The 19,564-nt window shown below is 41.7% G+C and overlaps 1 protein-coding gene and 1 pseudogene across 4 annotated transcripts in view; one reads left to right on the top strand and one right to left on the bottom strand.

Annotated features, from left to right (window-relative positions):
- Nucleotides 1-19,564, top strand: part of CHD6 (chromodomain helicase DNA binding protein 6) — a 211,541-nt gene that overhangs the window by 56,310 nt on the left and 135,667 nt on the right. For all 4 annotated transcript variants that reach the window (XR_016387920.1, XM_022592389.3, XM_089896896.1 and 1 more), the window contains one exon: nucleotides 8,828-8,884. Coding sequence is in view for 3 of the 4 variants with exons in the window: in XM_022592389.3 (XP_022448097.2) it covers nucleotides 8,852-8,884 (33 nt within the window). In the remaining variant the exon portion in view is untranslated. The remainder of the gene's footprint in view (nucleotides 1-8,827; nucleotides 8,885-19,564) is intronic.
- LOC111184166 (cytotoxic granule associated RNA binding protein TIA1 pseudogene) lies at nucleotides 14,923-16,235 on the bottom strand (annotated as a pseudogene).

Below are 19,564 nucleotides of genomic sequence, written 5' to 3'. Positions count from 1 at the left end.
TGAAGTATAGTTGATGGACATATTTTGTTAGTTTCAGGAGTATGCTTCAAAATCAGGGAGTGTGATACCTTCAGCTTTCTTCTTTCTCAAGATAGCTTTGGATATTTGTGGTCTTCTGTGGTCCCATACAAATTTTAGGATTATTTGTTCTAGTTCTGTGAAAAATGCCATTGGTTTTGATAGGGATTGCATTGAATCTGTAGATTGCTTTGGGTAGTATGGTCATTTTAACAGTATGTTTCTTCCGACCTGTGAGCACAGTATATCTTTCCATTTATTTGTGTTGTTTTCAGTTTGTTTCATCAATGTCTTATAGCCTCAGAGTACAGGTCTTTCAGCTTCTTTGTTCAATTTATTCCTAGGTATTTTACTCTTTTTTTTTTTTTTTTCTGCGGTATGCGGGTCTCTCACTGTTGTGGCCTCTTCCATTGCGGAGCACAGGCTCCGGACGCGCAGGCTCAGCGGCCATGGCTCACGGGCCCAGATACTCCCAGGCATGTGGGATCCTCCCGGACCGGGGCACAAACCCGTGTCCCCTGCATCGGCAGGCGGACTCTCAGCCACTGCGCCACCAGGGAAGCCCTATTTTACTCTTTTTGATGCGATTGTGTTTTCTTAATTTCTCTTTCTGATAGATCATTATTAGTGGATAGGAATGCTGTAGATTTCTATTACTAATTTTATATCCTGCAACTTCACTGAATTCATTTACTAGTTCTAATGGGTTTTTGTTGGAATCTGCAGGATTTTCTATATGTAGTATCATGTCATCTGCAAATAGTGATAGTTTTACTTTCCAGTTTGTTTTTTAAAAGTTCCTACTGAAGGTTCAGGCAAGGCTCACGTTGGGCCAGCTTGGGTCATATGTTCTTTTTTTTTTTTTTAAATAAATTTATTTATTTTTGGCTGAGTTGGGTCTTTGTTGCTGTGCTCGGGCTTTCTCTAGTTGTAGCCAGTGAGGGCTATTGTTTGTTGTGGTGCGTGGGCTTCTCATTGCTGTGGCTTCTGTTGCGGAGCACGGGCTCTAGGTGCACGGGCTTCAGTAGTTGTGGCGTGTGGGCTCAGTAGTTGTGGCTCGTGGGCTCTAGAGCACAGGCTCAGTAGTTGTGGCTCACGGGCTTAGTTGCTGCGCGGCATGTGGGATCTTCCTGGACCAGGGCTCGAACCAATGTGTCCCCTGCATTGGCAGGTGTACTCTTAACCACTTTGCCATCAGGGAAGCTTCTTTCCAATTTGGATGCCTTTTATTTCTTTTTCTAGTCTGATTGCTATGGCTAGGACTTCCAATACTATATTGAATAAAAGTGGCGAGAGTGGGCATCCTTGTCTTGTTCCTGATCTAAGAAGCAATGCTTTTAGCTTTTCACTGTTGAGTATATTAGCTGTGGGTTTGTCATATATGACCTCTATTATGTTGAGGTATGTTCCTTCTGTGCCCACTTTGTTGAGAGTTTTTATCATGAGTGGATGTTGAATCTTGTCAAAAGCTTTCTTTGTATCTATTGAGATTATCCTATGATTTTTATCCTTCATTTTGTTAATGCGGTATATCACTGTTTTTTAGAAATATTTTGGAAAGTAGTAGAAAGAATAACTACAGATCTGCCTCTGGGAAGAGTGAGTCAGGAATGGCGGGGAGTAGAGTCAGGGGAATATTTTTTGCTTTAAGCTTTATATTATTGAATTCTTAAGCTAAGTACATTTTTACTTTGAAAAGGTATGAATGATGAATGCTGAGAAATTGGACTAAAAGAACAGAATAAACAGGAAAGGAAAAAAGATAGAGGCCACCAATTATGATGAAGAAAGTAGGAGCTCAAAGCTTTTTCTGTAAACATAGCTTTCCCATTTATTCACTCACTCATTCCACAGATAGTCATTTATGAGTCCAAATGTCAGGCACTGAGCCTGATGCTGCAGGACAGAGGCCCTTCCCCAGAGGGTGCTTAGGCCCTTAGCCGATGGCATGCACAGACAGGGAAAAGATGACATGGTGATATAGCTGCTATGGCTTGGTGCTTCTCACGAGTTGCTTTCAGGGTTTAGGTAAGTCGGGTAAGACATCCCGGAGAACGTGACACCAGAGTTGAGTTTCGAAGGATAAGAGACAGGAGTGGAAGGACAGTGGAAGGATTTCCCTGGTGAGGCATAGCTTGAACCTCAAGTATTCAGTACAGTTGGGTGAATGGCGGAAGGTAACGTCAGAGCAGCAGACTCGGAATAGAGGCCAGATCGCTTACGCAGGGCTCTGTGCCATGAGGAATTTGTTTTCCTTTTTGAAGACACTGCAGAGATATGATCTGATTTTGTTTATACTTTAGGAAAACATACTCTTGGTCCAATGAGGGTAATGGCATGAAGGTAGAAGGTACTTAGAGTAGAGACACTTAGGAGGCTAGAGCTGGTGAAAAAAAAAAAAAAATCCCCCTGCCAAAAAAGTGGTAATAAACTAAAGAGGTGGACTGGGGAGGAACCACGGGATTCAGGAATTAGGAAGGAGTTAAGGGAAAGGGAAGTAGTTAAGGATGACTGAACTCTGGGCTGGGTGGCAGGTCGTGGGACTCTAGCCTCTAGTGGGGGCCATAGGAGCAGGTGTGTGTGTGTAAAGGCAGCACTGAGTTGTGGGTTTTTTTTGTGGCATCTGTGGAATACCTAATTGGAACTGGCCAGGATGTGGATGGACATGCCTACCTGGAGGTCAGAAGGAGGACTTGGATTTGGAAATGTGCAGCGGTCCTGGTGTAGAGTTGAAGTCTGGGAGTTGAGTGGAGAACTCAGGGAGCCCTTGTGGTATTAAGCGTGTTTAGCCCTGGGGGCACTACATTTAAGGGTTAGGCCTTATAATAGGAGGAGCCTATGGAGGAAGCTGAGCTTTGGAGGCTTGCAGTCAGAGGCAGGGCAGGAGAGAATGGCTTCCGAGAAACCAGTGAGACGAGAATTTTAAAAGGAGGAAATGGTCCATAGTTTAAAGTACTGCAAGGAAGTCAGGCTAAAGCCTTGGATTTGGCAGCTAGGGAGTCATTGCTAAGAGCAGCTTTAGGGAAGTAATATGGGAGGAAGTGAAAATGCAGGTGTGGGATTTGTTGGTATAGCTACTGTTCTGAGATAGAGTTGAGCCTGTTTCTTTGTTGAGAGAAGAGCTGTAGAAAGAGAGAGGCTTAGTGACGATTTAAGGAAGTGATTCTTCATGGAACAGATGTTTATGGAGCACCTGTTATGAGCCCAGTGCTGGTCCAGACTCAGGAAGTACAGCACAAACAAAACAAAGCTTACACTTGTGTGTGTGCATCTCACAGGTAATAAATTTATAGTCAGCTAGACATAATATAATGTCAGGTAGCAACAAGTGCCAGGATTCTTCAGCTAAATTGGGCTGAGAAGATAAGAGAGTGCGGGCGGGGGTGGGGGGAGTAGCGTGGCTGGGGAAGACTTCAGGGGTTGGGTGACGGCTGAGGGGCAGCCTAAACGAAACGAGGAGAGACTGACTACAAAGTGATCCAGAGGCTGGGGTGGCTGAGAAGTGGGAGAGGACGGACCCCCAGTACTGATGGAAGGGTAGTTGTCCTCAGGAGAGGGGGCCACCTTCTCTCCTCTGACCCTGGCAGGAAGCCCACAGGACAGGCGACACTAGAGGCTGCCAGACAGCTCACGTGCACCGTGCGACAGACACTGGATTCTGAGCCCTTTACATTCTCCTGATGCTCTCTGAGGTGTGGGTGTTGTCACCCTTTTTTATAGGTGAGGAAACAAAGTCTGGAAGAGGTTTTACCACCTCTGGCTCATCGTTCTTAGAGCCTGGATCTCCTCTGCTTTTTGGCACTTCAGACCCTCGCTGTTACCCTCCCATGGGCTGCTTCTGGCCTAGCAAAGGACGGAGATAAATCTGTCCAGTTTGTGCAGGTTGGGTGGGGAGGTGGGAAGTGAGAAGTTGAGGGATACCCCGTCCATCGGACCCTCTGTGGTCCAGGATGTCTGTCCCGAGTCTCGGTAAGAGGTGGCCCCTAGGAGCTCCTCGCTGCCTTCTTGATTCGCTTTTCTCAGGTGGGCTGTTATTCCCCATGTCCTGTGCCTGCTCCCTTCTCACATCCCCACACCCCCCGCCAGCACTGTGGGATTGCCTCATTTGTGCCTGCTGCCGTAAGGGGGGCATGAATCGATGATAAAAGTACATGGTCATTGTGGAAAATTGAAGGTAGATCTGATTTTTAAAGTAGCTTCCCACTTACTCTCTGTCCCAAAGTGCCTGATAGCATGGAAGGGATTTGGTGGCCTGTTAACAGCGAAGGTCCCCATCCCTCCTGCCGTCAGCTGTGTCTTCTGCTGTCCCTGTGGATATAAGGACCATGGCATGGTCTGCTGTGTGTGCACTTGTCCATGTTTCCGTAAACACAGACTCTTGTAATGAAATAGACCCCAGGTGGCAGAATTCTCCAGATAGAGTAAATTTAAATAATTTCCGTAAATGAATGGTAAAATGGTGTGTACCTGATGTTTTATTATTTTTTAAGTGTCCATAACACAGCACTGAGGAACTTGGAAATGGCGCAGGCACTGGGGCAGAATTTTTGAACTGGAAAGAGAAAAAGTAATAAATTTCAAAATATTATTATTGAAACCTGGCACCCATTTTTCTTAATTGAAGCAGCGTGAGGTAGGTGAGTGTAAGAAGGAATGGGAATTTTTATATTGTTTGCTTTTTATATTATTAGCAGCTAACCTTCTTGTGAAGGTAATTAAATGCTACTTTCATACATAAGCATTGAAAGGCAGTGAGGAGTCCTCCCAGTTTTCATGTAATTCAGAAGTTACACACTTTTCTTTTTTTACATACACTTTTTCCTCTTAACAAATTTCCTGGTTTGTCCACACAGGAGTTTCAGAATATATTTGTATTATGCTTCTAATTAAGTTGTGAGACTCTGAAATTACTGTTTTAATTTTTACTTTATCGATCCCAAAATCTTTTGTCTAATCACAACTTTTGGGTGATGGCAGCACAGCAGCAGAGGCTCCGTGTCCAGTGGTGTGCAGAAGTACCTGCTTTAGGGTATATCTGGTCCTCCATTCCTGCTACATAACATTTAGCTTCACGAAAAGACTAGGTGGTTTTGTATTTTTTAAATGTGTGTCATCAAAGAGGTTAAAAAAAAAAAAAAGTAGAGGTAACTGAAGAGAGAGTGCATTGTAAACTACTAGGTGCTATTTGGAAAAATAAAAGTCAACAGAATGTTTATTGAACACCTATTGGTTTTTTAAAAAATATTTAATTTATTTGGTTGCGCTGGGTCTTTGTTGCGGCAGGTGGGCCCCTTAGTTGTGGCTTGCCTGCTCCTTAGTTACACACGTGCATTCATTAGTTGTGGCTGGCAGGCTCATTAGTTGCGGCTCTCAGGCTCCTTAGTTTGCAGCATGCACGTGGCATCTAGTTCCCTGACCAGGGATTGAACCCAGGCCTCCTGCATTGGGAGCTCAGAGTCTTAACCACTGCGCCACCAGGGAAGTCCCTATCGATGTTGTTTGTATCTGTTATCTTGTGGAGTGGCTGTGAGCTGGTGTGTAGCTGTCCATCCAGGTGCTAGAGATGGTTTCACAGTAACAATGTGAGGTTGGCCAAAGACTGCTTCCAGTGAACTAGAGCAGTTATTCTTACAGCATCATCACTGGGATGCACTTGGATTTCACACACACTGTCTCTCTCAGAGAATGGGGTGGGGGTTATCTGTGCAGCGTGAATATCCCTGAGGGTGCAGGTGGCAGTATCTTGCATGTGAACAGATGGTGGGGGGCGGTAAGATTTGGTTTAGAATCTTTCACCCAGCTCTTTTCCTCCAACCCTTCTCTCTGCTGAGTAAACACATTCAAGCCACACTTGCGTCAGCCTCTTCCCAGTCTTTCCAGCTTGTGCTCATCTGCCGTCTCTGATCTTCCCAGGCCCTGTGATGGCACGGGCCCAGGACCTCCGTGGCCCTCTGCAGTGCCGGAGCTCTGCTGTGACAGGCGTTTTCACGTTGTGCCCTACCTCACCGCTGAGCTTCCTCTCAGCTTTATTTCCTGCTGGCTTATTTCCTTGGGATGGATCCCTGAAAGCGGAACTGGCAGATCAATGGACTGTGGCAGTTCATAGATCTAGTGGCACGTTGCCTGAGTGCTTTCAGAAAGCCTGAAACAATGAAAGGTGCCATCAGCAAGGATCAGTGGGTCCACAGTTTTCCCCACGTTCCTGGCAGTGTTGGGGCCCTGTTTTATTTGCATGCTAGTTTGTGGTACTTGATCAGAAATGGTGTTTTTTGATGTCTCTATTGCATTATACTTGATTTTTTTTATAAATTAAAAAGTAATTTTTATTGGCACTGGACGTTTTCTGTATTTTGTAAATGATTGATTTCATTTTGTCGGGTAGAATTTTATTTGAGTATATGTGTCTGGTTATTTATAATATCCCTTTTTATTCGCCAGAATTTATTTTCCAAACTTCTTTCTTCGTTTCAGAATTTGTGATAGTTGAGAGTGTTGGTTTTCTGGGGTCTGATAATTTGAAATTGAGAGATAAAGAAGATAAACTTGTACTAACATAGTTTACCTAGTGCCGACTCCACTGTAATGGAGTTTAGGTGGTAAAATTCTTTGAACTGCCCTGATTCAGAGCCCTCCCCTTGCCATTTCTCAGGAATCTCTGGTTTTCTTGAGGTAATTGCTCGATCACATGCTAGTCCTCACACTGATCCTTAGAAGCACTGTTTGCTGACTTCCCCTTTTCTTGATTTGGCCAGTTCTTCTCTGTCCTCCTCTCCTTCCCCCTTGGTCTAGGCCCCGCCTGCGCCCACTTTGCAGCTTGTTACCTCCTTGGATGCTATGCTCTTTGCAAGCAGCAATATCCTGGTAGCATTTTATGGTCCTTTTAATAGAAAATGCTTCTGACTCTTGGAGGAAAAAAAACCCTAAAGTTACCAGACTTTAAACTGGTAAACTGTAATTGTGGCCTCAGGGATGATTGAAATCTTTCATTTTTCTCAGTTGCATCATACACACCATGAGCCCACTTAGAAGGTGGGACTGTCTCACTTTAAAGTTCTCCTTGATGCCTACACATCACATTCATTTGGATATGAGAAATAATTATAACATAAGGATAATTGTGTGCCTCTGGGATGTTTTCCTAGCTCTCTGGGATGTCCAGGAAGTCAAAGTAAACAATAAATATGAGGTGGTGTCTACATCCAGACTAGAACCAGAAGCCGGGATACTATGATCCTTCCATTGTTTGTCTGTGGGGAAGGTGAGAGTGAGTGATTCAGGCAGCCCCAAATTCTGGGTTTCCTAAAATAGCATTCTTTCTGTTCCCTGGGATGCCCTTAGTGCACTTCCGTGACCTCTCAAGCCACTTGCTAGGCTCTTGTTGCTATGGTGCTGAAAAGTCATTTATGAGAAAAAGTTCAGGTGTCATCATGGGCATTACGGTTGGAGTGGGGATGGGGCTTAAGTCCTGGCTACAGTAAAATCATTTAAAAAGATCATATGAGGGCTTCCCTGGTAGTGCAGTGGTTGAGAATCCGCCTGCCAGTGCAGGGGACACGGGTTCGAGCCCTGGTCCAGGAAGATCCCACATGCTGTGGAGCAGCTAAGCCTGTGCACCACAACTACTGAGCATGTATTCTGGAGCCCACAAGCCACAACTACTGAGCCTGCATGCCTAGAGCCCATTCTCCGCAACAAGAGAAGCCACTGCAATGAGAAGCATGCGCACCTCAACAAAGAGTATCCCCCCGCTTGCTGCAACTAAAGAAAGCCCATGCGCAGCAACGAAGACCCAGCACAGCCAAAAATAAAATAAATAAATTAATTTTTAAAAAAAAGATCATGTGAAATATTGGAATGGAACTTATTTTGTCAGTTTAAAGTGCACATGGTTAAAGTGCACATGGTTTAAAACATCAAGTAATGTAAGAGAGCTTATGATGAAATGCAAGGGTGCCCTGTCCTGTCTCACACCAGCTCCTCTCTCCTTCAAGACGACTTTTAACTCTTTTAGCTCTATTTTATTGTATATATTTCTTTTTATTTATTTATTTATTTTTGGCTGCGTTGGGTCTTCATTGCTGCACGCGGGCTTTCTCTAGTTGCTGTGAGCAGGGGCTTCTGTGGGGGCTTCTCACTGCAGTGGCTTCTCTTGTTGCGAAGCACCGGCTCTAGGCATGCAGGCTTCAGTAGTTGTGGCACGTGGGCTTAGCAGTTGTGGCTCGCGGGCTCTAGAGCACGGGCTCAGTAGTTGTGGCGCACGGGCTTAGTTGCTCTGCAGCATGTGGGATCTTCCCCGACCAGGGCTCGAACCCGTGTCCCCTGCATTGCCAGGCAGATTTTTAACCACTGCACCATGAGGGAGGCCCATATTGTGTATATTTCTATTTCTTGATTTCCAATTGTAGATACTACTTACTGATTTTCTTCCAAAAGAAATGAGGTCTTTGCTTAGTTCTACCCCCTCTCCACCCCCCTCAATATAGTCATGTCATTATTTTTGGCTCCTCTTTTAATTTCCTTCATAATTTAATATGCCAGCATCTTTTATAACTTGTTTTATCTACAAAGACAGTATCTTTTTGACTCCATCTGGAGCAAAAAACTAGGGTTCAGGATGGGAGAAGGTAGGTTTAGGCCTATATGTAGGCCTCTGGGGGGTGCTGGGCTAGAAGACCACTAATTGTAAGTGTTCTGGAGAAGTAATCCTCTATTCTGTGTTTTCCTCACGTGTCGCAGCTTAATCTTGAGATAATCTAAAATGTTTCATTTTGGATTTTAGCATAATCTTTGCCTTTTTTATGTTTTACAGAAATAAAATAATTGCCTTTAATAGATGATAATGAAAATACAGAAGAAAGAGAAGCAGGTAAGTGGTCACATATCTTCTAAGGGAATGCATCCAGCAAACACTGGTGCTTTTTTACAAGAGGAGAGGCTGGCACTTTGGGCTTATCTCTTAGCCTCTGCTGCCTGTTTCCCATTCTCCACGTGGTAACTGAGAGCTCTGTTCTGAATGACTTAATATATAGATTTTTACTATGCACAGGTCAGCTCTGTATAGGAGTAAATGTAATGAAGATTGTAGATCAGAATATTATTTGAAATTAGCTATGCAAAAGAGAAATAGCTTACCAAGTTTTTATAAAGGGAGAAGTGATCGCTTCTTTATAGTTTACATATTTATTATTTTCGATGTTTGGTTAAACTAAAAGCACTCACTTACAGAATTCTTATTTATCATGATGTGCTGAAGTTTTCTCCTGCAGAAAATAAATAGTGAACATTGACTGTTTGGCATTTGGTTTCCTGGAGGGGAGTTGATAAAAACATTTGGCCCTTGTGACACATCCTGCTAAGATCTTTTTCCTTAGTTGGTACTTACGTGTTCCAGGTGATTACATTTTCAGAGGATCCTAGAGACCTAAACCAGTGTGGCTCAGGGAGGTGAGATGAGGGGACCTGCCTCTGTCTCTTAGAAACAGGTTGTCTCTGATGGGCTGGTTTTCCTTTTACAGAATTGAATGACAACCTGGTAACTGGGGAGATCTGAATCCCTGCCCTTCAGCTGGGACCCTATGCAGAGAGGTTGGGTGGGACCGGCCACTTTCCTCTCTGCTTGTAGAGCACTGAGTAGTCGGATACAGGGTGACCTAGGGATATGGTTACAAGGACTACCCTCTGTTCTGTTCCCAGTGGATAGGTCCTTGTGAAACCAAAACAAAACGGCCTGTTTTGGGAAAGAATTGAGTCACCTGCTGCTAATTTTAATAGGAAGAGCAGTGCCTAAACACTATCCACACGCTGATTTCCTCCTGTCCTGGCTCTGTAGAGTCAAAAGTTAGTACACAAACACTGTAGAGAATGCAGTTCCATCTGCCAGGATTTTATCCTATGGATATACTCAGACGGGTGTGTAGGTTTCATTGCGACTTTGTTTATTATAGCGAAAATGGAAATGAACTTAAATGTCCGTCAAAAAGGAGACTACAGGCCTACCTCATTTTACTGTGCAGGTATTACATTTTTTACAAATTGAAGGCTTGTGGCAGCTCTGCCTTGAGTAGGTCTATCAGCACCATTTTTCCAACAGCATTTGCTCACTTCGTGTCTCGGTGTCACATTTTGGTAATTCTCTCAGTATTTTGGAACTTTTCATTATTATTATATTTGCTGTGGTGATCTGTGATCCGTGATCTTTGGTGTTACTATTGTAATTGTTTTGGGGTGAACTTCACTGATAAATGTCTGTGACTGCTCCACCAACTGACTGGCTGTTCCTCCATCTTTCACCTTCTCCTCCGGTTTCTGAGCCCAGGAAACAACCATTCCTTGAGACACAACAATATGGAAGTTAGGCCACTTAATAACCCTACAGTGGCCTCTAGGTGTTCAAGTGAAAGAACCAGTTGCTCGGCTCTCACTTTCGATCAAAAGCTAAAGGTGATTAAGTTTAGTGAAAAAGGCACATGGAAAGCAGAGAGAGGCTGCAAGCGAGGCCTCTTGTGCTAAACAGTTTAGCCAAGTTGTGGATGCAAATCAAAGGAAGAATTCTTGAAGGAAATTAAAAGTGCCGTTCCAGTGAACACGCAAATAAGAAAGCACAACAGCCTTATTGCTGATATGGAGATAGTTTGAGTGGTCTGGATAGAAGATCAGACAAATCACACCATTCTCTTTAAGTCAAAGCCTAATCCAGAGCAAGGCCCTAACTCTCTTCAATTCTCTGAAGGCTGAGAGAGGTGAGGAAAGTGTAGAAGAAAAGTTTAAAGCTAACAGAGGTTGGTTCATGAGGTTTAAGGAGAGGAGCTGTCTCCATAACCTAAAAGTACAAGGTGAAGCAGCAAGTGCTGATGTAGAAGCTGTAGCAAGTTATCCAGAAGATCTAGCTAAGATAATTAATGAAGGTGGCTACACTAAACAACAGATTTTCAGTTTAGACAAAACAGTCTCCTATTGGAAGAAGATGCCATTTAGGAACTTGATAGCTAGAGAGGGCAAGTCAGTGCCTGTCTTCAGAGTTTCAAAAGACAGGCTGACTCTCTTGTTAGGGGCTAATGCAGCTGTTGACTTTTAGGTTGAAGCCAGTGCTCATGTACCATCCTGAAAATACTAGGGCCCATGAGAATTATGCTAAATCTACTCTGCCTATACTCTCTAAATGGAAATTACAAAGCCTGGATGATAGCATATGTGTTTACAACATGGCTTACTGTATGTGTAAGTCCACTGTTGAGGCCTACTGCTCAGAAAAAAATATTTTCTTTCAAAACATTACGGCTCATTGACAATGCACATGGTCACCCAAGAGCTTTGATGGAGTTGTACAGCGAGATGAATGATGTTTTCATGCCTGCTCACACAGCATCCATTCTGCAGCCCATGGATCAAGGAGTAATTTTGACTTTCAAATCTTATTATTTAGGACATACATTTTGTAAGGTTGTAGCTGCCATAGATGGTGATTTCTCTTATGGATCTGGGCAAAGTAAGTTGAAAACCTTCTGGAAAGGATTCACCATACTAGATGCCATGAAGAACATTTGTGATTCATGGGAAGAGGTCAAAATGTCAACATTAACAGGAGTTTGGGAGAAGTTGATTCCGACCCTTATGGGTGACTTTGAGGGGTTCAAGACTTCAGTGGAGGAAATAACTTCAGATGTGGTGGAAAAGACAAGAGAACCAGAATTAGTAGTGGAGCCTGAAGATGGGACTGAATTGCTGCCATCTCATGATAAAACTTGAACAGTTGAGGAGTTGCTTCTTATGGATGTGCATAGAAAGTGGTTCCTTGAGATGGAGTCTACTCCTGGTAAAGATGCTGTGAAGAGTGTTGAAATGACAACAAAGGATTTAGAATATTACATAAACTTAGTTGATAAAGCAGCAGCAGGGTTTGAGAGGATTGATTCCAATTTTGAAAGAAGCTCTACTGTGGGTAGAATGCTGTCAAACAGCACTGCATGCTACAGAAAACTGTGCAAGGAAGAGTCAGTTGATGTGGTAAACTTCATTGTTTTTGTATTATAAGAAATTGCCACAGACACCCCAGCTTCAGCAACCACCACCCTGATCAGTCAGCAGCTGTCAACACCAAGGCAGGACCCTCCACCAGCAAAAGGACTGTGACTTGCTGATGGTTCAGATGATGGTTAGCATTTTTTTTAGCAACAAAGTATTTTTATTTTAATTTTTCAAAATAGAAAACATAAAGGAACTTTAATATCCAGTCAGGGCAAAGAATACTGGATTTAATGACCCATTAAGTGTGAACCACTTTAGGTTCTTCACAGTAACAGATGTATTTTAAAGTAAACTTTGAATGCATATTGCAGAGAATGAATCCATTTTAAAAACTTTATAATTTCCTTACCTGATACTAATACCATTATGATTTTTAGACTGTAAATTTTTAAAATGATTTAACACTGAGAATAAGATTTAAAGCAAAGTTAGCAATATTCCTGAATTACAGATTTGTTCAGTAGTAAGCCTTTGAGTCATAGTACTTTCTTCTCAAAAAGTAGTCAGTGTACATTTTAGAATTGTGCAGTAAGAAAATATTGGCTAATAAAAAGTGGTATTACTTGAGATAGTCAAAATGAAAGAAAAACTATACTTTTGCTTGGATTATTTATGCCCAAATAATTTACCCTGCAGTCCACAGATGTATAGGGCATAAAATATTTTTGAATAAGAGAAAAGCGAGGGTCCTAAAATAGGAACATAAACCAGAAGAATCTAAAAACAGCATCCTGTTATTTTATTTTTTGAGTATTTAAGCTGCTTTTGGTTGCATGCCCTGATCTGTAGAAGGTTAATTAACAAGGAAATAAAATTTCCAAGTGTTTAAAAAATTTGCTCATCTTCTATAAAGCAAGTTTTAATGTGTCAACACTTAAAAAATACACAGTGACTTGATGAAACATCAGTACAACTGCATAGAATTGAGCTCCAGAGAATTATACATTTATGAGCTGTCTTTCCTGGGCTCTGGTTTACAGGAGTATTGGCTTAGAGACCAGCTTAGAGCCATCTGCTCCTACCTGGAGGATACAGGCCAGGAAACTCTTAGGATTATATGGGCCTTTTCTGTTCCTAAATAAAACACCAGGAGCTCTCTGGTCTTAAAAACAACCGAGCATCCAAATATGTACACTGGGGACCCTTCCCCTTTGTGAGTCAAAGAAGAGGAGAGTTTGTGACTTTCGCTGAAAACAAAACAAAACAAAACAAAATCTCCCACAATTCTTCTAAGAGACTGAAATGTACTAGAAATTTCAAAACTAGAACAATGCCATCAAAGATTAAACCTCTGAATGCCACCCCAAAATAATAAAATTGGGACCTCCAGGAAAACAGGTACCAAAAGAATCAAAGTAATGAATACACTGAGGATTCCCCTCTTTGAAGGCTGTTTAAGGAGGTAGGGTTTCACAGGTTTTTGTTTGTTTATCTTTTGGCCTCTGAACATTTAAAAAATGCTTTGCCCGGCTCGTCATTTAGGCTAATTTTGGAGTTCACAAGAAACCCTAATACTGACATAAGGATATTCTACAGTTTCACAGCTATCATTTGTACATATTAAAATCAAGTTGATTTACTCTTTTTGAGTAAGTATAACTAGAATATGGCAAATTAATATATTTCTTTACATACAACTTTGTGTCTCAAAGTTCTTGAAAAACAAGAGCAGATAACTTTGTATTCAAAGACTACCAAAGTGTGCATTTGATATTTATATGCAAACAAAACCTTATGAATCTCCTGTCAATTCTGCATGATGCCTTTAAGGAGGAAATTACATACAAAGTTGCTAACTGGGGCTTCCCTGGTGGCGCAGTGGTTGAGAGTCCGCCTGCCGATGCAGGGGACACGGGTTCGTGCCCCGGTCCGGGAGGATCCCACATGCCGCAGAGCGGCTGGACCCGTGGGCCATGGCTGCTGAGCCTGCGTCCGGAGCATGTGCTCCGCGACGGGAGAGGCCACAGCAGTGAGAGGCCCGCGTACCGCAAAAAAAAAAAAAAAAAAAAAAAAAGTTCCTAACTGTGCAAAATGTTAAATTGCTAAAACATTTTACATAATGAAATGATACATGTAAATGTAGAAGTTGACACATGAAATTAACATGGGTTCATAAGAACTTATCACATTTCAGAGATTTTCTTTAGTAACAAGTTTTTGTTTTTATATTTCCTGTACACAGCGAAGTTTATCACAGAAGATAACCCTTTTAAACAAATTCAACAGGGAATTCTTGAGGCACCTTCTCATATAAAACACAAGATGAATGCAATTATCAATCCATCTGAGAAAAGTTTTCAATCTGAAGATCATTTTTTTTCCATTTAAGTATATTTTATAGAACTTTGATAAGGCAAGACAAATTTGTGAAAAAATGTAGATACAAAAATGATGTAAACTAATATCTTATATTAAAAAACCCCAAAGGGAAAACTGGAGATGGGGCAGCTCAAACAATGCCTATTTCAGAAAAACCTAAAATAGAATTGTGCATAAGCTGAAGATTACAAAGAACTTCTAGACTTGGCACAGTTTGGGTTTTCCTTTTTTCTTTTTTTTTTTTAGTCTTTATATTACATGTTTTAAATCATATCGGGAATGCAAACTAGAACTGCCCACTACTTCAGTGGAAAAAAGTTCAACATTGTGCAATTTTCTGCCTCTATTTTTAAAAAGTGGCAGCAATCCCTGCATTTGTATATGAAACAAGGATTTGAGAAACTTTATCAAAAAAGGTAATGAAGGCAAAAATTGGCAGACATCCAACATATTGTTTCTTTTTAAAACAATGTAGATGGTAATTTCATGATTAAAAAATGAATCTTTTAAATAAATACATTGTATCTGACATTTGCACTGACTGATTTGATAAATCTTTAAGTAAACAAGGGCTTTACTACACTCCCTGTAGCCTTAAGCCACTGGCTTTAGGTTCTGGAGTCCTTTTTCACTGGGTTTCATACACTGCGACTCTGCAGACTGATGAGGCATCATGCTGCCGTTCGGTCCTGGAGGCGGCTGCACTCCATCATTTGGTCCCATCCATGGTGCAGAAGACTGTTTAAATCCCTGCTGGTTCCATAGCTGGCCATACATTCCATATGCAGGTACTTGCCAACCATTAGGCATATACTGGCCAATTTGTTGTGTGTTCCCATACCACTGGCCCCAGTGGCCGTAAGCTTGTGGATATCCAATTTGATTCTGCTGTTGCATGGGATTTATCATATCAAGAGTTTCTTTGCCCCAGTAGCATTTCACAACATGGCCTTCAACAGTAGTTCCATTAACAGAAACAACTGCATGTGCTGCACTTTCATGGGAATTGAACCGAACAAAAGAATATCCTTTATCTGGAAAGACTCGAAGTTCTATTATTTGTCCAAATGGCGAAAAAGTCTGACGCATTAGTTGTTCTGTTAGCCCAGAAGTGACACCTCCATCATATACAGTACAGTTGCTTGGACTAGACTGATTTACGACCTCATCATATGATAGCTGTTTGGTGTTTGACTCATATGTACTCTTTGGAACTGGAGGCTTTCGGGTTGCCCAGTTAGTTCTGATTTGTCTTCCACCAAGCCACTGGCCACCCATCTGTTGAATGGAGTTTTCAGCATCCCATCTGTTGAAAAAGGAGACAAAGCCATATCCCTTAGACTTTCCTGTTGCCATGTCTTTTACCACTTGGGCATCTGATATTCTTCCAAATGGTGCAAAAGCAGCTTTTGTATCTTCAGTTGTAATTTCTGGACTGAGATCACCAACAAAGACATGGAAATGACCTTGTGAACGCTGTGTGCTGACAATGGTACTACTGCTTGTGTCCTCCTTTTGACTGCTGTGGGTTGTTGCCCACTTCACTTTGACTTCCTTACCCATTATATTCCACCCATTCATAGCAGCTAGTGCTACAGCTGCATGACGACGCTCATAAAACTCTGCAAAACAATATGGATCATTTCCAGCTGTATCCATAATCATTCTGGAGAATTAAAGCTTCTGTCACATCTCAGGAAAGCTTACCGACATATAGAGTCTTAGGCATTTCGTCCTCCATGTCTGCTGCTGTCGCGGTGGCGCCTCCGGGTCCAGCTCTCTACCCTTTACTACCTCACAAATCTTTTGAGCGGCCATGGCTGCGAAATGGCGGAGTTCTCGGCCATCTAGAGGTTACTGCGCCCCCTTCTAAAGCGGCAGTTACACTAAACCGCCCAGCCCAGCGCGAACAACAAAGCCTCAGGTCAAGATGGCGGTGAGCCGGGCACCTTAGAGCAGCCCGGGAAGTGACCCCGACCGCGCAGGTGCAGAAGAATCTTGCACTTTGGACCTCCTGTAATTTAATTTTTTTAAATCGGAGTACAGTGCCAAGCAATAAGATATTTTTAAATTAAGGTATGTAGATTTTTTTTTAGACATAGTGCTAGTGCACACTTAATAGACTACAGTATAGTATAAACATAACTTTTGTATGTACCTGTAAACCAAAAAATTTGTGTGACTCACTTTACTACGGTATTTGCTTTATTGTGGTGGTCTGGAACTGAACCTGCAACATCTGTGAGGTAGGCCTGTATATACATCATAGCACATCTACCTAGTGGAATATTTTGCTGCTGTTAAAAAGAACACATTACTGAAGAGAATCCCAAGCCCTCGAAACTACTGTCATTTATGATACATGGGCAGATTTTTATTTCTTAAAATAATCTGCATATTTAATTTTTTAAAAATTATTTAAGGTAAGCTTTCATTTCAATAAAAACATTCTTTACCAAAATTATCCCAACATGAATTTAGGTTCTTTTCTTTTGAAAGTTCATATTGAGACCTTTGGTATGTCAGCCAGTTATTATGTAGCGTCAGTTAGATGGTTTTCATTTACACCTCATAGTATATGTTGACGAACAGGGTAGAGTTTTTATTTAAAAGTTAATAGTAGATAGGTGGAGGGGCAAGTTAATGAAGTGGAGGAGTTGATCCTGCTTCTCTTATAGGTACTGGTGACGGGCCATACCGACGACTGAACTGCAAGACGTTGCTGAGCATGCTAAAGCAATCCACGGGCTCTAAAACCTATCTTTTGACATACCTTAACATATTTTTGTTTTTCTTGTTCTAATTCATTTTGTGCTCTGAAACATATACTTGAGAGGCCAGAGCAAAGTGATCAGGATGATAAAAGAACGTTGACTCATTCAACATGAGGTATGATAGATGAAACTAAGATTACATAACCTGAAGAAGGGAATATTTAAAAGCATCTCTTGGAAAAGAGGTTGACTGTGTCTGTTGCTGGACCTGTAGGTGAGAATGGAGAGTTATAGGTGGACAGGCTTTAGCTCCATCTGAAGAAGACCGTCCTGAGAAGTTGAGCTGCCCAACTGTGGCCTGCACCTTGTGGGCACTAAGCTCCCCACTCCTGGGAGAGACTGGAAAGCTGTTTGCTTGTGTGTCAGAGGCCAGGAAGTGGGCGTTTGGGCTGGATGACCTTAGTGGTACATCCTGACTAGAATCCTAGGGTTTACCAGGGCATTTATGTATGGTATTTATCTGTGGTATCAACATAAATAGTAGTCTAAGTGGATACAATTTTTAATTAAAATATCACATAATAGTTATATATTACATAGTGGTTCTTTCAGCTCATGTTACTGATATTACTCAATATATCACTAGGTGAAACAAACACGAAGCAATTTTTTAAAAACAGAAATAAGCGGCTGAGTGTTAAATTCTATGAATAAAGTGACTTTGAGTCCGTCTACATGCAGAAAACATTGGAATAAACACAACCACTTTTAAACAGTGAATAGAATTGCCTCATCTCCTGTCCTGACCCAGAGGGTTCTGGGAATCTCTGGTAACGAGACCTTGGGCCAACATCAAAGTGGCAACAAAAGATCTAGGATCCGTGACGTTTGACAAGTGTCGCTGTGACTGTAGAGAATTGCCTCCCTCCATCTAACTTGGATTCACTCTAGGGAAAAGTAGCCCAAAGCTAGTATTCTGAGTATTGTGGGAAAAAAGCAGGAGTAACAGCAGTGAACTTCTTTCCACTTTTGATACGGTTTATGGTTTTCTCATTAACTCACTGTCTTTTGCCTCAGTTAGCCCGTCCCTTTACTATTGATACGGTTTTGGATAAATTTTGCCAGTTTTGGGAAACTACGTAACATGTAGTGACCAAGGATCAAAAGTTCTCATTTTGGGATGAAAACGGAAATATAGTACCCACTGCTAACAAAATGTGTTCTTAGGATGGTGGTTGTAGGTCTTCTGGTAGCTGCCAAGCCCACATTTGATGTTCTTTAACCCTCATCTTGGGATCCTTCTGGGTAGAGTTGAAAAGAGATCACTTATTTAATCTTAAATGTTCTGCTGGATTGTTTGATTCTTCATGTATTATCCCATTCTGGCCTGGGGGACAAATGGATTTATAAAGAAATGGATAGAAGAGGAAAGTTAATGAGTTAACGGTTTTCTGGGGGAAAGGTTAGGGAGATACCCTTGGTGCTGGGGAGTGGATGATGGAAATAAAGTAGAGGTGGTTAGAGAGTCTTGCTAATTCTTATTCTGAGTTTGGTGTATGCAGAACCTGAGGCAGTATCGTGAAGTAGTCAAGAGCAGTGGCTCTTAAAACCAGGAGTCAAACCCGGGTTCAAATCTTAGCTCTAGTACTCACTAGCTGTGTGACTTTGGGTGAGTTATTTAACCTCTCTGAACTTCTACTCTATAAAATAGAGTCATATTTGGAACGATAATATACTTCCTCTTAGAGTTGTTTTGAGACATAATCTGTTTAAGAAACTTAGTATATTGCCTAATACTCATTCCTTAATAAAATCAGGTATTATTAATGATCATTGCTGACATCTATTTTATCTTTCAAATATCAAAACAATTCTGAGTACTCAGAGTAGCTGTGACTAAAGGTCGAGATATATGAAAAGCACCGTTCCCTGCCCACACATAGTATTCCTAACTCCAGGCAATGGTCTTGCTGTGCCTTGGTATGTGGAAATGGTATTGGCCAGGGTTTGCTTAAGTTCTGGGCTCAGGGGCTCTAGTAACCCAGGACTACAGCGAAATTACAGGTGGGCCAGGAAGGAAGAGGTAGGAAAATAGTCTTATTCTCTCTGTATTTGTTGATCTACTTGGCTTAGAAGATGTCACAAAAACATTTTAGAAGAGGCCTCTCTTAGCCTTGGTTGGCTGAAACAAACATCATTGCACTTTGACAGATTAGATAATTGAATCACTTTGAGCCTTTGGTTTACTCATAAAAGCCATAGTTGTTTGGAAAAAAAACTCGTGGTTTCTAGAAACAACACTTGTTAACAAACAGGCACTTATTAAGTATTTTCCTTCTCTCTTCCTAACTCTTTCCTGTCAGCATCTAAATTTAATAATCTACCTGCGCCCAGCTTTTGTCACCACGTGGAATTAACAAGGTTTAGGTTGACTTTGCCTAAAGATTTAGAGTAGTCAAAGAGCCTTGAAACATCGTAAGAGAAAAAGC

This window comes from Delphinapterus leucas, chromosome 15, assembly GCF_059928025.1.
Source record: "Delphinapterus leucas isolate spDelLeu-1000000601 "Yukka" chromosome 15, BTC_Dleu_Yukka2, whole genome shotgun sequence".
In the NCBI taxonomy this organism is placed as follows: domain Eukaryota; kingdom Metazoa; phylum Chordata; class Mammalia; order Artiodactyla; family Monodontidae; genus Delphinapterus; species Delphinapterus leucas.
This window is presented reverse-complemented; position numbering and strand designations above follow the sequence as displayed.